Source organism: Pan troglodytes, chromosome 6 (genome assembly GCF_028858775.2).
Source record: "Pan troglodytes isolate AG18354 chromosome 6, NHGRI_mPanTro3-v2.0_pri, whole genome shotgun sequence".
Lineage (NCBI taxonomy): Eukaryota > Metazoa > Chordata > Mammalia > Primates > Hominidae > Pan > Pan troglodytes.
Genome location: NC_072404.2, coordinates 55,622,277 through 55,639,862, shown reverse-complemented (window position 1 = coordinate 55,639,862; position 17,586 = coordinate 55,622,277). Strand labels below are relative to the sequence as shown.

The window sequence follows — 17,586 nt, the reverse complement described above, 5'->3', positions numbered from 1 at the left end:
TTACTGATAAACAGTATTCAGTACATGGATATACTACATTTGTTTATCCATTCACTGGTTAACGAACATTTGCATTATTTCCACTCTTTGGCCATTAATAATAATTCTAGGAATAATAATAATCTGCTAGGAACATTTGCATACATATCTTTGTGTGGAAATATGTTCTCATTTTGCTGGGATATAATCTCAGGAAGGAATAACTGGGATATACGGTAAGTTTTCTTTAACCTTTTAAGCAACTGCCAAACTGTTTTCCAAAGTAGGCGCACCACTTGACATTTCTGCCAACAATATTTTTCCATTTTCTCCACATCTTTGCCAACATCTGTACTTTCTGTCCTTTTTATTACAAACATTCTAATGGGGTAGAGTAGTATTGCATTAGACTGTTCTCATACTGCTAAATAACCTAAGACTGGGTTATTTATAAAGGAAAGAGGTTTAATTGACTCACAGTTCTGTGTGGCTGGGGAGGCCTCAGGAAACTTACAATCACGGCAGAAGAGGAAAGAAACATGTCCTTCTTCACATGATGGCAGCAAGGAAAAGTGCAGAGTGAAGCGGGGAGAAAGCCTCTTATAAAACCATCAGCTCTCATGGGAACTCACTATCACAAGAACAGCATCAACCCCTAGGATTCAATCACCTCCACTATTTCCCTCCCACAACATGTGGAGATTATAGGAAATACAATTCAAGATGAGATTTGGGTGTGGACACAGCCAGGTTGAGGTTGAGCATCATCTTAATTGGTTATTTGTCATTTGTTTGTCTCTTTTGCTGAACTGTCTTTCAATCCTTTGCCCATTTTTAAATAGGTTGTCTGCTTTTCAAGTTGTGTGAGTTGTTTATATACCCTGGATACAAGTCTTTTATCAGACACATGATTTACAAATGTTTTCTCCAAGTTTGTGGCTTGTATTTTCATTTTATTTGTTGTGTGTTTTGAGATGCAAAAATTTTTCATTTTGATGACAATTTATTAGTTTTTTCTTTTGTGGATTATGATTTTGATATTAATTTTAAGAAATATTTACACAACCTATAGTCATAAAGATGTTCTCCTATCTTTTTAATCTAAAAGTTACATAGTTTAAACACTCACATTTAGGTCTAAGGTTCATTTTGAGTTAATGTGTATACGGTGTAAAGTAAGGGTCTAAGTTTTATTTTGCATGTGAATATATAATTGTCCCTGCACCATTTGTTGAAAAGACTATTCTTTCCCCATTGAGGTATCTTACAACATTGGTTGAAAATAAATATGTAAAAATTTGCATACTGGATTTCTTTCGGGACTGTCAATTCTTTTCCATTGTCTATCTTTGCACCAATACCATGGTATCTTGATTATTGTGATTTTCTAATAGGTTACAAAGTGGGATAGTACAAATTTTCCAACTTTGTTCTTTTAAAAATTTCTTTTGGCTATCCTTTATATTCTGCATGAATTATAGGATCAGACTGTCAATTTCTACAAAAAATGTATGCTGGGATTTGTGTAGGAATTGTACTGAATTTATATTTTAATTTGGGAAGAACTAACATCTTGACAACATTGAGTCTTCTACTCATGAAATGTCTCTCCATTTATTTATATGTCCTTTGATTTCTTTCAGCAATATTTTGCAGCTTTTAGTATACAAATTTTGCATTGTGACATGTGTTTCTAAGTATCTATTCTTTTTGAAGCTATTCTAAATGAAATTATTTTCTTAATTTCATTTGTATACTACAAAAATGCATATTTTTGTATATGTATCTGGTATTAATCTTTATTAGCCTCCATAGTTGTGTGTGTGAATGTGTATGCATGTGTATGTGTGTGTGTGCATGTGTATGTGTGTGTATGCACGTGTATGTGTAATTCTTGGTATTTTCACATACAGGAGCATAACATCTTCTAATAAAGGCAGTTATACTTCTTAATTTCCTTTTCCTTCCTCTTTTTCTCCTGCCTTCTCTTTCTCTCTGTATATAAGACCTCCACTACATTGATGGATGAAAGTGGTCAATATGGATATCCTTACCTTCTCCTAGATTTTAGGAGTATTGAGAGAGTATTCATAATAGCTTTAGCTGTGAATTATTCATAGTTACTCTTTATCAAATTGAGAAAGTTCCCTTTTATGCCTAGTTTGTTGAAAGCTTCAATCATAAATGAGTGTTGGATTTTTCAAATACCTTCTTTGCATCTGTTGAGATCATATGTGGTTTTTGTTATCATTTACATTATTAATGTATTATGTTAATTGATTTTTGAGACAGTAAACCAAACCTTGCACGACTGAAATCAACTGCATTTGGTTAAAGTGTATAATTCTTTATATGGTGCTGTATTCAGATTGCTGATATTAACTCATTGTTAAGGAGATTTCCATTTATGTTCATGAAATAAATTTGTCTCTACCTTTCTTTTTTGTGGGGTGTTTTTGTCTACCTTCAGCATTGTGGTCACAACAAATGCAGAAACTAAACAGGGAAGTGTTTCCTTTGCTTCTATTTCCTGGGTGAGTTTGTAAAAGATTGGTATTATTTCTTTCTTTGAATATTTGAAAGAATTCACCAGTAAAGGTATGTAGGCTTGAGCTTTTATTTGTGGGAAGCTCTTAATTATTAATTTGTATTTTATTTGTTTTAGGACAATTCAGAAATGAACTGAGTCAGTTTTGGTAATTTGTGTTTTCCTAGGAATCTGTCCATTTCTTACAACTATTCTAATTTGTTGGCAAAGAGTTGTTCATAGTATTGCCTTGTAATCATTTTCATTTTTGTAGGGTTAGTAATGATGCCCCTCTTTCATTCCTGACTTGTGTCTTCTCTAATTTTTTCTTGGTTAGTTTAGTGAAAGTTTTGTCAATTTTATCAATACTGTTAAGAACCAGCTTTCAAAAACTAACTTGGTTTTATTTACTTTTTCCTAAGCTTTACTAGTTTCTATCTAATTGATTTATGCTCCTATTTTTGAGTTCCTTCTGCATGCTTTTAGTAAAATTAGCTGATCAGTTATTAGTTCCTTAAGGTAGAGGGTTACATTGCTGATTTGAGGCCTTTCTACTTTTCAGAGATAGGTCTTTAAATCTATACATTTCCTTCTAAATACTGCTTTAGCATCCTCCAATAATCTATGGTGCATTCTGTTGTCATTATTAAATCAGTTCAAAGCATTTTCTAAAATCTCTGAGATTTCTTCATTGGCCCTTGGGTTATTTAAAATGTGCTGTTTAATTTCCAAATAATCTCCAATTTCCCAGATTTCCTTCTGTTGTTGATTCTAATTTAATCCTTTCAAATTCTGTTGTGTTCAAAAAAGAAACTTTATATGATTAAGTCCTTTAAATTTATTGAGACTTGTTTTATGTCTTAGCATAGGGTCAATTGTAGACAGTGTCCACCTGCACTTGGCAAAAATGAGTATTCTTCAGTGGATGGGTGGTATATTGTACATATATGTCAGATCAAGTTCACTAGTGCCATTCAAGTCTTCTATATTATTGTTCATTTTCTGTCTAGATTTTCTAGGAATTATTTAATGGTTTATCAGAATTTGCAACTACAATTACTTAAGCCTCTATTTCTCCTTTGAATTCTATCAATTTTTACTTCATGTATTTTGGGGCTCTGTTGTTAAGTACATGTATGTATGTAATTTTACTTGCCTTCTATCAGTATCCTGACAGTTGTTCCTCTGTTCCTCCTTGACTGCCTTTTAAAATTAGATATACAATTCTTTCATGTGCCATGTTTAATTCCTTTATTAATTTTCTTAGTGATTGTTCTAGGAATAACAAAATGCATCTTAAGTGATCACAATCTATGTCAGGTTAATACTAATTTAATTCCAGCAGAACAGGAAGTTCTTTTTTTCTATTTTTTTTATTTTTTCTCTCATATATGCACCAAGAACAGGACCTGTCATGGAAACGCAATGTTACAGAAATAATGAAGGCAGCCCACTACCTAAAACTCAGTAAGAAAACTCATCTTGCTGACCAGAGGAATTGGGAAAATGGTAATTGATGTACACAGAAAGTTGGGAATCTCTCCTTATACTTTTCTCTCTTTTGTATCTCTCTGCTTTATTTGGATGTGTTGGTATTATTTAAATAGATATTAGTTAATTATACATATTGCAAATATTTTCTCAAAAAATGTGGGCTATATTGTGCTTGTTTAATAGTGTTGTTTGGTGAACAAAGACTCTGAATTTTAAAAAGTTCAATTTGTAAATTATTTCCTTATGTTTAGTGCTTTTAATGTTCTTTTAACCTTTGCATACTCAAAGTGATAAAGCTGTTCTATGTTTTCCTCTAAAAGCATTATTGTTTTAGCCTTCATATTTAAATCAGCAATCTGTTTGGAAATGATTTTTTGTCGAATGTGAGGTAGCAATCATGATCTCTTTTATCTCCATACTGCTATTCAGTTGGTCTAGCACAATTCACTGGAAAGATTACTCCTTTCCCACTGTCCTGTGATGTCAGGTTAGTCACACAGCTGGTGGTCTTACATGCACAGGCCTTTTCTGACTTTGTCCTGTTCCATTTGTCAGTCTTTCTTTGGGACCAAACCACAATGGGCTAATTACTATCTCTTGGAGTGAGTCTTAATATTTGTACATTTTCCAGCTTTGTTGTTCCTCTTGGATATTTCTCAAGCCAGTCTTTAGCTTTTGTATACCATTTGGATTTTAGAATCAGTTTGATAATTGCTACAGAAAACCGTCGGATTTTTGGCTAGAATTTTGTACTGAATCAATAGATTACTTTGAAGCAGACTCACATCTTTATGTTATTGAGTCTTTCAGTCATGAACATGATATATCCCTCCTTTTACTTAGGTCTTCTTTAATTTCTCTCAATAAAGATTCATGTTTTTTAAGTATGGAGACTTTTCACAATTTTGTTAGATTTACTTCCAAGTATTTGATTTGTATGATGTTATTTGAAACTCTAGTTTTTAATTCACTTCTATTTGTTTCTGGTATACAGAAATACAGCTGATTTTCAAACACTGATCTTGCTAAACATCCTTGTTAAAATCAACTGTTCATTTTGATATTTGTAAATTCCTTTATTTTTTATGGGCACAATCACGTAATCTGTAAATAATCACAGAGCATTTTCATAAAATTTGTATTATTTCCTTGGTAAGAATTTTGGAAGGATTCAATGGTGAGACCACATAGGAGCAGGCTTTTCTTTGTGAGAGGATCTTGATATGACCACACACACACGCACACACACACACACAAACACACACACACACACCATTCCGTTTTGTCTAACCCACTGCATGACATTTACTACCATCTTATCCTACTCTATGAAATACATAGGAAAACAAACAAAACTCTGCCTAATTCTCAGTCAGTGCTTCTTACATATTTTCCCATGAACGTATGTTTAATAATTTGACGTCTCAGTGTTTATCTTTAAAGTGTCATAAATGTTTTTCACTTTCCTCCAAAAAATGTTTTCCTGTAAAAATAAAGCTGCAAATAATAATCATCAGGTGGCAGTAATACTTCAGGGAGATATACAACCTTTATATCCAGTGGCTTTGTGCTTTTGGCATATGTCGTATCCTCCCTTGGATACCATATTCCACCTTTGAGAAGCACAGCTAATTCTGACAAAGTCCTCATATTTCAACACCAATGTCCTACTTTTATCATTTTTCTTCTTTGGAGCCATAAAGTAAGACGACATGTATACTTGCAGAATGGAGGTCTTCTGATCGCTAATGGGAGCCTAGTGCCTACTTAATGCAGACAAGCATGTCTAAAACTAAGGGGTTTGATCGGAATGGGTGCTGTGCACCTATCACCAGAGAAAAGCTGAATTCTTGAAAGTCAAATAACACTCACTGTTTGTATCATTGTGGGGGGGGGGGGGGGGAATTTAAAAACAAACAATGCCATGCAACATCCATTTTATCAAAAGAAAAACACTGGGAGATTGATCTGCACAAGTCAACAAAGTGAATATATTAAAGTACATTTGATTTGTGATCATTTATTTATATTCAAGGCATTCTTGGTTTCCAACTTCTGCTCCTTTGATGCAAGTGACTTTGGCAGCTAGCAACTGAACTGTAATTTTCCTTCTGTCGGAGAAAGAGCTATTTAATGCTACAGGTCAAGACATGCCAGAGTGAGGAGTAAAGGCCGGTCTACGGAGATCAAGAGTTAAAACCTTCATATTTCATCCAAGATAAGTGTATCCAAGCTTTTAATTTCATATAAAGCATTCATTTCTGATGTCCTCTAATCTGTGATATATCAAACATATAATTTTTTTACAAGAACATTGTTTATGTGGGGAGGCAGGGTTGGACTACTGTAAATTATTCATTAATCTCAGTCAATTATTATAGAGCATTTGTTTTTCATAGAAACTGTTTTCATTTTTCAAGCAGCTCTCTTTTACTAAGAATTTCAAACCCCATTTTCCCTGTCAAGGTCAGAATACCCTATAACTAGAGACAGCTGAAAGCCAAGCTCTATCTGGTGAATAAAAGAAATGTAATTGTATGTGCATGATTAGACACATTTAAATTTATTTCCAGTTATACTCCCCAAAATAAGTTGTTGATGTTTTGATATAACTGGATCAAGCCTTATAATAGAAGTCTTTCTGTAATACAAATCTAGCTTTAAAAAACATATTCATCTCCCTTCTAAAAATCTCTAATGGGCTACCACAAAATCTTGCCTTATTCCATCCCATACTGCCTCTCAAAATATAGAGTTAAAGGGTCAACATTTAGAAGTTTACCATCAGGACAACAACCATCTCCCAAAACCATCAATGCAATATATTAAAACAAACTGTGAATCTCTGGGTATATAATATTTATAAAGTGTTTAGTTTTTGTACATTTTTTTACTCAAAAATATAACTATATCTTAAATGAAAAAATTGAACACAGAAATAAATTACTTCTTTGTAAATTTAACATCTCTGCACACTTTTAAGTATTAATTCAAGTAACTGCTCAATGTAGTTCTCTGGCTGTATGCTCTAAGAAGGATAAATCCTAAGGGCAAAAGAAAAACTCTAAAAAAATCTTGAACACTATTCAGTAGGTTTCAGGTTGGTGGTAGTCTCAATAGAATTTGTGCCATGTGTCTTATGGGAAAGAAAAAATAAGTAAATATATTGATGGTGTTGGGTTATGTATATAGAGAGATGGGGCAGGAGAGAACCAAAGACAGAGGGCCAAAGAAAGAGACAAAGCAAATACGGCAACGTGTTAGCAACAGGTATAGCTAAAGGTATACAATTGTTCACTGGACAGTTATTTCAACTTTTCTGTAGGTTTGAAATTTCTCTAAAAGCAAGAAAAAAAAAATCCAGGGGTTGAAATCCTGTCTTCTCACCTATTGTTAACACTCAAGCTAGGATTCCCGGCTATCTAATGCCAAGACTTAGTCTATAATCAAAATTTACAGGAAAAACATGGAATATCTTGGGTAGTTAAGACGCCAAATATTTAAGCAACCCATATTTAAGCCATTCACTAAACCCCTTGACGCAGTGAGAGTTGTTGTCGTCCAGTACCCCCGACATGCAGGGCACATGGCCCGAGCGCCAGCCCTCAGCTCTCCCAGCAGACCAGAGGCGCTCACTCGGGCTCCTCAGCGGGTGTGCTGAAAGCCACACCAAGACTCTGCCAGATTCTCCATCTGCCTCTCCTTCCCCAATCCCAGAGTCTTCTTCCCCCTTTATTAGTGTTAATTAGTGGTAATTAACACTAGTAGAGTAAACTGTATTGATTTCCCTCCATCTCACAGCTGGTGTCTCAACATCATTTAAAAAAAAAAAAAAAAAAAAACACACTCCATGCTCAAAGTCCCCCTTGTTCTTGTCTAATGGAATCCTACCTCAGGATTTCTTCATAATTAACATGCACAAGAGACCAGCCAACCCTATATAAAGTACACTCTGTGACATCTTTGTTTTAACACTGTCCACTTGCCTTTGGAGGACTGGATGTACTATGCTACAATGATTATGACATTCCTAACACAGTCATCTTGTTCTTTCAGGTCTATCCTTCAACAGCAACATCATTCCCTCTTCCAATTATTTACCTCAAGAGTTTTACAATGTGTTGTAGTAAAATCTGGATATGTACAGGTACGTGGTCGAAGGTACCCATGGAACCTCATGGCCCGCACAATTTCGACTGTCATGACAGACTCTGGGAATTGTCTGAGCACCATGACCACCCCTGTGTCACCATCCACCAACACATGCCTGCCACTTACCAAACCCACGCCACACAGCTATCAAGCCTCGGTCCAGCAACCCACATGAACGGCCGACAGCATCACAAGTTAGCTCTGAATGCTCTCAACCAGGGGTCCCCACAGCATGCCCTGGGCAACATCCAGAAAGCCCAGTCGCTCCTGTCAGCGAGGCCACTCAGATCCTTGTAGACTCCGGCTGTGTCCCCTCTGTCCGCTGTTTCCCAAGCTCTGCTCAGCCTCTTGTCAAACTGCCCTCCGGGCCATAATTCTCAGGCCCAGCCAGCCTGGGAATGCACTCTTGTCAAAAACCGTCTTATAGTGTAATGCCCTCAGTACCTCAGGTACAGAGTAATCATCGTTTGTCAGGATGAGGAAACACTCTCCCATGACAAATTAGGATCAAGGACATCCTGCCACTTCATTTTCATAAAGTAAGCAAGGCTTCTGATCTACCAGAGGCTCTCACTGGGAATAGGAAGGGACTCTCTTCCTGCCTAATTTGCTTATGAAAAATATTCAATTATGTTCCAAGTTTAATTCACTTAGTAATGAAAAGTAAATGAGCCCAACCAGTGTGTTTAATGTGTCTTGGAAAGATAGAAACAGCTTTGCAAGAACAAACAAAGTTAAATTAAAATAAGTGACTCTCCTCAAAGGTGGAAATTGAATTTCTCCCCAAAGAACTTCTTAACATCCATAAAACATGGTGCTGATGCCAGTAAGAGAGAGAAGGCCTTGCTACAGAACCACTGTGGCCGAAAGATTACACACGTGTGTACGCATGTGTATTGATACATAGGATGAAACTCACGTATCTGTATGTGTCCCGTCTACCATGAAGCAGCACATGGGTTGTGCATCAGGGTGGGAGGTGCACCCCGTCACCAACGGGGATCTCACATACCATTTTTGCAGATGGGACAGCACTGATCAGGCTCGTACACAGGGTCCACACACTCCGTCTGGGGACACGCTGACACTGTGCATAGCACCTCACCGTTGGCTTCACAGCGACACCTCTCGCATGGAGACACCTGAAACACAAGCCCACAATCAGCGCTTTATGCCTGCTGTCATGTTTATCCTACAGGGTCATATATATTTTTTTGAAATGGAGTCTCGCTCTGTCGCCCACGCTGGAGTGCAGCGGTGCGATCTCGGCTCACCGCAACCTCTGTTTCCCGAGTTCAAGCGATTCTGCTGCCTCAGCCTCCTGAGTAGCTGGGATTACAGGCACCCACCACTATGCCTGGCTAATTTATGTGTTTTTTATACAGATGGGGTTTAACCATGTTGGCCAGGCTGGTCTTGAACTCCTGACCTCAAGTGATCTGCCCGCCTCGGCCTCCCAAAGTGCTGGGATTACAGGAGTGAGCCTGGCCCTACAGGGTCATACTTTTCTTTCCCTAAACTTTCTGCGAAGACACCTAAGTGTTTTAGGAATGTTTAAAAAATGATCCAGCCCAGTGGTTTTCGGAGTGTGGACACAGGCATGCTGGGTGTTTGGTGAGTTGTCTTAGGTGCAAACGCACAGGACGGGCCACAGGGCTATGATGTTCCCTCTCCTGTCCAGCCAGAGCCACTATTTAATTTGTGGTCTGCATATTGGGTTTTTTTATTAAACATTTTTTTGAAGAAATGTTTTTCATCTCTTTAAAAATTAAACAAATAAAAACTTGCTGCTGAGTTCTTGCCCATCCCCTCACCATGTAGGTGAATCCCTTGTCTATAACCCTGTCAAGTCACCACCCAGCCTCACATGGAACACTCCCAGTGTTTCCAGTTACGAAGACACTGGAATAGGAAAGGGGAAAGGGGTGAAGGAGGAGAAACAGGGTGGCATCCAAGCGGGGCCAAGGGCCGGGAGCTCTACGAATATTCTCTCACTGAACTTTTACAGCAGTGCTAAAATACACGTACTCAAATTACTGACCCTTTGCACTAACAGGAAACTGAAACTCAGAGGTGTTAGGCAACATGCCATGGGCAGGTCTGTCCTGTGAGCACAAGGTCCTCTTCCACTGAGGGCTCCTGACTGCGAGTCCATGGGGATTCCAATTTCTTCCAGGTCATTCTGCCCACTATCCAGCATCACGATGCTCTGTTAGAAAACAAGCTTCCATTTGCCTCTCTGTACTTTCCAGCCATGGGCTCATACTCTGCCTTCTTGAGCTATCCAAATCAAGCATACCAGCCATTCCCAAGAAAGCTGTACGTGGCTAATGGGACCCTCCATGGTCACTCACACAGGGCATGATGATTTATCTCCTGGTTACCACCAATGGAGTGATTTTTGATCTGGCTGACCCAGGACAAAGCAGGAAGAGCATATGCAGACCCAGCCATCAGAAGCAAAACTGGGAAGTGGGGATACTCACTAGAAAGACCATGGAAATGGGGGACATGGAAATGGGTCATATCAAGCTGAGTTCCTGCTTTGCCAGGGGCAGGGAGACCCCAGTTGAGTTGTGTGCCCCACGTCCATGATACAAATACCGCTTGTAAGGTAAAGAACATGAGTAACTCTCACAGATGCTCCCTTTGTCTATACAATGCAAACACTAAAAACTGAAATCTCCACTGAGTGGACTGGCTATTACGAGAAGCAAACGCTCAATTGGAGTTTAACCATGTCTCTTTCTGAGGCACTAAACCACAGTCAACCTGCCTGGGAGTGAGAGCTAAGGAGTGTGTGTATGTGTACTTGGCCAAAAAAAGTGTAAAAAAGAAAGGAAACTTTGAAAAACTTTAGTGTAGCTGAGACAAAACACTGACCTGGTTGGCAATGTAGCCTTAGAAGTTAAAATCAATCTTGAAGTAATATAAAGGCCTGTTTTTGAGATGAGTTTCTTTTGTTGTTGTTGGCACAATTAGGTTTTTTTTTTTTTTTGCTACCATAACCAGTGGTGCTCTTTATTGTTGCTGTCATCATTGTGGGTCTCATTTCCTTGTCTCCTACCAATTCTCTCATTCAGTCTGTAGCATTTTTGTCTCAAGGGGGATATATACATAGCAAGCAGAATGAGAACAGAATTCTGAGTTTTAAAAGCCAAGACCTTGAGTTGCAAGAGACATGGTTATTGCATGTCAGAAGCCTTCAGCTGGAAGGACTCAGAGCATAAGCCCTCAAGCCCAGGTGGTGTGGATTACATGATGGAGAGCCAGAACACCCTGCCCCAGGGGAGGGGAGCACCATCCCCCTATAGAGATCAGGATAGTCAGCAAGGAGCAAGAGGGTCAGATAGTGAGGTCTGTCCTCACGAAGCAGCACAACGTGGCATCTACTCCTCACCTAGGCATACACCAGGGAGGGAATAAAAAGCACCATTTCCATTTGGGAATTTAAAAGAAGGCCAGAGCACACCCTATGTCATATCGCCAGGGAGGGCCCTGGAATACAGCAGGACCAGAGATAAAGGTCCAACTGCAACGTCAAAAAGGCTCCAGGTCCTTAGGCAGCAGGCCCTGAATCAGCCTCATCCAGCAGCTTTCTGCATGAAGGTGCACACCTTGGCAAATGGAGCAGAGATCACTGGCCTGGAAACAAAACACTTCTTACTGCCACTGGAGCTGAAATTTCATTGAATCCATGCCACAGAATACTGCTTAAAGGCATGCACACAGGCCGGCATGCTATTTTCTCAAAGGTTTTGTAGCGTTGTAAAAAATTTGATTGTCAGTTATATTGTCATTAAATATTTAGAAATCCTGATTCAGCTGCACTCATGTGCCCCATAACTGGGTCCAAAAGGGACTGCATATACGACGTGGTCCCATGGATTACAATGTCTTATTTTTACATATCTTTTCTACGTTTAGATACAAAAATACCATGTGTTATAACTGCTTACAGTTTTCAGGACAGTAACGTGCTGTGCAGGTTTGCAGCTTGGGAGCAATAGGCTATACCATATAACCTAGGTGTGTAATAGGATATACCATATAACCTAGGTGTGTAATAAATAGGCTACACCATCTAGGTTTGTGTAAGTTCACTTTTTGATGTTCACACAATGATAAAATCACCTAAGGATGCATTTCTCAGAATGCTTCCCTGTCATTTAGTGATGCATGATTGTATTTGGAGATTTGTTCACTTCTAAAAAATCAGAGTTGATGCTTAGAATTAGGATCGCCAATCAGGCCTCACCTCCTACCACCTACATTTGCCTTCACCAGCACCCATGCTGGGCTCCTATGTACTCCCATCCCAGGTTTGGGCCTGCCTCAATTCCCAGAGGAAGTGAGGCTGGTGACAGCAAGTGGCAAAGCTGTGTGAGTCCCTCAGATGCCAGCCAGGTGCCCTGCTAGTTCTGCCTGGGCAGAAGCCCTCAAGCTGGTCACCGGCCCTGAAGTCAGAGTTTCTCATCTGATAAGGAGGTTCCGGGACGTCTACCCAGGATCCAGGTCACATAAAAGAACCCTGCCTTCACTTGGTTTATGTTCCCATCTCCTGCAGGCGGGCTGTCCTAGGCCTGAGGCAGTTCCAATCCTAACCCATGAACCCATCTTCCAGTAAAACCTTCTTGCCTCACCATATCAGACCACCTGCTGGGCCACTGGGCCACTTGCCAGTGTTGGGCCCTGATCACTGATCAGACTTCACCCAACTAAGCAGGTGTGCCCAGACTCAACAGATGAAAATAATGCCCTGCCCTTTTCAGCCATGCCAACCCCCTGAGCCCACTCTGCCATGCTCCTCGTTTGGTGAAGCAGTGGCCTATGCCCCCTCAATGCTGTCCTGTCTCGCTGGCTCACATTTGATAAGCTCCTACCTGTCATGGATCCAGCTCAAACGTGGCCTCCTCTGCGGAGCCATCTTTGATACCAACATGGATGAAAATGGGCACTTTCCCTCCATTAAGACATCACTTGAGCTCAAACCTAGGCCTTGCACAGCCCTCATGTAGGGAAGGGAATGTTGTTAAAGTAGCAAAATAAAACAAACACAAACCCCAATGCCCACGTGAACTCAGCAGCCAGCTGAGGAAGATGCAGCCTCACTACATCAGGGAGGAAAAGCCACCACTGAACTCCACACGAGTCCTCCAGGGACATCTGACAGAGACCCAGCTGGATTCAGGCCAGCTCTTCCCTACACTGGCTCCAGTCCCTACACTGCCTAAGGACCCTCATTCCAACACAGGGCTCTGTTTGGTGCCCCAGGATGGCCACTGTACACTCATAAAAGCAGCTTCCTGCTCAGAGTCCTCCAGGACAATGTGCTAGTGCCTTCCACCTCCTGAGATACAGAGAGGCTGCCAAGGAGCAGATGGAAGCTGCAGCCGTGGCTCCAGCCATGGGTTCTAGCTTTGACATGAGGCTTTAATCCCCAGTCATCAGGACCAATCTGGCATTCTGGGTCACAGTGACCCTCTTTTAGGCTCATTTCACCAACCCATAGCTGGATCCCCACTGGCGTGGTCAGCAGGCCCAGGCAGCTGACCCAAATGTCTAGGAGTGAGGTGAAAGATTTGCCTGTCCCTTGACCTGGTCAGATACCAAGCTGCTGCTCTGACTGTAAGCACCCACCAAGCTGATGGTTTCCCACCTGCCAACTCAAGCACCACGGGCCTTTTGCCAGGCTGTGCTCTTTGTCCCACATGGAAACTAAAGGTAAGATGCCCAGCACATCATTTACTCTGCAACCAGCAGCAGGAACTTCCATGCACATTTTTTCCAATCAGATGACACAAACTTTTCTCCTCTTCTAAAGTTATCATTTTCCCAGAAGAAACTTAACTAGGGACAACCTAAGTTTAAAGCACTAGTACTTCTTATTAGCAAATCACCACCTACATTTTATATAGAATACCTTATGGCAGAAATGTCATTCTTCACAATCTTCCAAGTTTTGCATGGATAGAATTTAGATGCGTAGCCTGGAGAAACAGTTGGGCATTTGAGAAAAGAATTCATTCTCAAGGCCCCTACTGTGTGTCAGGAGTAGGGAAAAATTTGTTGGATCCAAAGAACATGGTTTCTTGGGATTGGGAGTGAGAATGAAGACATTCTCTATGTGTTCATTTATTCATTCCAGTCCTGAGGCCAGAGAGATGAATACTACTTATACCATTTTTCAGGAAGGTGAGAATACAGATAACAGCAGGGGTTGGTAAGGAAAATTAGCAAAGGTGTGCACATCTGACCTGACCCCCACAAACAGGGTCTCCAAGCTGATGCACTAATCATTCTCACTCATCCACATTGCTTTCACAGTTACCACAGTGCCTCTGTCTTAAAGACAGCAGTTAAACAGGATCTGAGAGATACACCCTCAAACCTGAAGCGAAACAATGAAGAAGAGTTATGTTTGTGAATATTTTTTCAACTATGACTAGCAGAGGCTAGAGAGTAATTCCAGGCTGAATGCACTGCCCACACATGAGCAGACAAATGGGAGGCATGAAAACCCCAGAACAATTTTCCAAGTAATTGTAATGGTTTCATAGATGGAGTTAATTTAAACATAGAGAAGAAAGAAAGTATGAGCTAAGAAACTTCAGCATAGAACTTTCTCAACTACAACTATTCAGAGTTATGACTAGCAGGGGCTAGTCATAACTACATGCATAGCAGAGGCTTTGTAAAGATATTAACTTGATGGCAAAGTAAAATTATTCATAATTAGTTAGACCTTTATAATGCTCAATACTTATAGACATGTTTATATCATATGTACATAGGCAGCAAGGACTGTAAAATAAATATTGAATCTATTTCTGAATAATTAAGTAGGAGTGGGTAATAGAGTTTACACACAAAACACTTCTTAAATGAAAAATGAGGCCTATAAAACGATACTGCTTAAATCAAGTGGCATACATAAACTAAAGCTCTATATGATGGTAAGTGGTAGAGAGTTGGGATTAACACTCCTATATGAGTAGCATTTAAGGAGCTTTATATTGCACTGCATGTATTTTATGTTAGTAAACTTAAGTCCAATTAGGCATCCATCTGTAAGAAGCTTTGCCTTGTTTAATTTCATAACTGTGATTATAATCTTCATAACCATGAGAAGGACCAGGCTCTGAAATGTTACAGAAAGCAGCTTGATTTTAATGTCTCGAATGTCTTTCCACTATAGAAGGTAGGAAGTATTTTTCAGACACTACCTCCTACTCTATCCTGTCTGCAACAGCAGCAACCCTCGCCATCTACTGGGATGCCTACCTACCTGGGAATGCAAACATATTTTTCTCAAATCCAGCTCAAACACATCTTTCTGTGAGAAGCAAGAGATGCCTATGTTCACAATCCTGTTACCTGAATAAGGACTACCATGACATGTCTAATCTGGAGCTTGTGATTGTGAGCTGCTGGAATAGGTGCCAGGAAATCCCACTGCTGCAAAGTGCACTGGCTTTCGGCGGCTAGAGAGTAATTCCAGGCTGAATGCACATGCCCACTCATGAGCAGACAAATGGGAGGCATGAAAACCCCAGAACAATTTTCCAAGTAATTGTAATGGTTTCATAGATGGAGTTAATTTAAACATAGAGAAGAAAGAAAGTATGAGCTAAGAAACTTCAGCATAGAACTTTCTCAACTACAACTATTCAGCATAAAGTATATTCTTCTTCCCATTTTGCTATTTCTTCCATTAGTACAGATATTGCATTGATATTTTCTAACTCTCAGATTATTGGATTCTGCAATGATACAAAATAAGACTAACATGAAACCAATGAACACTGAAATATTGTCTGCCCCCTTCCCAGATAGGGGCCCCTACCCCCTATCTGCCTCTACCAATCCCTCCCTTCCTTGAAATTCTTTAAGTCTCTGGACCCCCTGGAGCCTGCCAAGCCTTTTGGACACAGATGATCTATCACTGAGGTTCTTAACCCCTATGTGTGCAGAAAGTGTGGTGACCTAGACTCAGTGCAACTCAAGGGCCAGAGCCATCTCTCAGTCACATCTATGATGGCTACAGTAACTGGGCCAGTGCAAAATGTTGAACAAGCTCAAGAAATACTGACTGAGTCAAGAAAGAAATGGTTGGAAAGACACAAGATCTAAAACAAACTTACACAACATATTACGAAAACAAAAATAGTATCTACAACTTTGCTATAGTAACAATTGCTCAACACTTCACAAAGAGCTGCTCAAGGATTAGGCACCCAACCCTTAAGAATGGGGAATAAAGGTAAACCTTTCTATTGAGAGGGATCATTATTTGAATTACACATGTAATCCACAAAGGGAATAGAAGGCATAGATACTAAAGCAATGACTTTAAAGAAGGGACCGATAGTGTGTGAAGGCTGTGTGGAAAGTGAATAAATGCAAAGCCTGAGATCAGAAAGTGAACTTCAAGGTCCTGATTCCAGTTCAGAACCTAGGGCACATACAGCTGCACACCACACTCCACCCATTCCAGACGTCTAACTCTCTGCTCTACTCCCTCCGTCAATGTCTTCTTTAAACAGCTAAAAATGTGTAATGAATAATTGATGATTCATACTTACACAACTGACAAAAATTTTCAAATTCACATATGAAAGATACACATCCATCTTGCTGATTAGAGATTACATACACATGGGACCAGGGGCAACAATACTAAGAACAGGCCCCATAAATTGTATCAACAACCCAGCCATCCTACTCTTGATCAATTGCATAGGCTTACTACATTATCTCTCCTTGTGTTCTCAAGGAGAGATATAAAGAAATACACGAGTCACTCACCTCAAATGCTCAGTCTGGTTAGGGAGATGAGACGTAAATATATGGAAGAGAAACTAACAAAATGGCTGAAAATGTTGAGTGCTAACTGAGCTACGTGCATATTGAGAGTTTTAAAGGCAGTGCTGTCACTTCTGGCTGGAAGTATCTGACAGAGAACTTGGAATATGATAAGTCAGGTGGGAAGGATTGGGACAGGTAGAAAAGAGAAGAGGACCACATAGACAAGAGGATGAGGATGGAGATGTGTCCAAAGGATGCTCCACATTCTAGACTGGCAGAACTGAACTACAATGAAGAAGTGCAACAATGGACCAGACTGGGCAGGTAGAGAGGGAAGGCACTAGGAATACAGCCTGTATACCCTAGGGAATGTGGAATGAGGTGATGAATATCCTGTGCTCAGGGTCCTTGCACCATAAGACAAGACCAACTTGGATCTACAATAACCAACAATAACCTCTTCAAACTACATGCAATATTTCTTTCTCAAGCTTCTGGGTCCAGCACCCATACATACCTGCCTGCTGAGCACATACCCTGTCTATTACAAGGGCCAAAGACAGTGCAGCTAACAGGCATGGATGCAAATTCCAACGTATTTATTGGTGTAAGCTTGGGCAAGCACT

At 39.9% G+C, this 17,586-nt stretch overlaps 1 protein-coding gene across 4 annotated transcripts in view; it reads right to left on the bottom strand.

Moving 5' to 3' along the window:
* The window catches only part of VWC2 (von Willebrand factor C domain containing 2), a 148,421-nt gene that overhangs the window by 111,717 nt on the left and 19,118 nt on the right, over positions 1 to 17,586 (bottom strand). For 2 of the 4 annotated variants that reach the window (XM_054687528.2, XM_009442788.5), the window contains exons 2-3: positions 10,194 to 10,361; positions 9,165 to 9,294 (exon numbers count right to left, since the gene is read on the bottom strand). In XM_054687528.2, the coding sequence (XP_054543503.1) occupies positions 9,165 to 9,294; positions 10,194 to 10,361 (298 nt within the window). The remainder of the gene's footprint in view (positions 1 to 9,164; positions 9,295 to 10,193; positions 10,362 to 17,586) is intronic. The other 2 variants (XR_001719267.4, XM_009442801.5) reach the window with 1 other exon arrangement.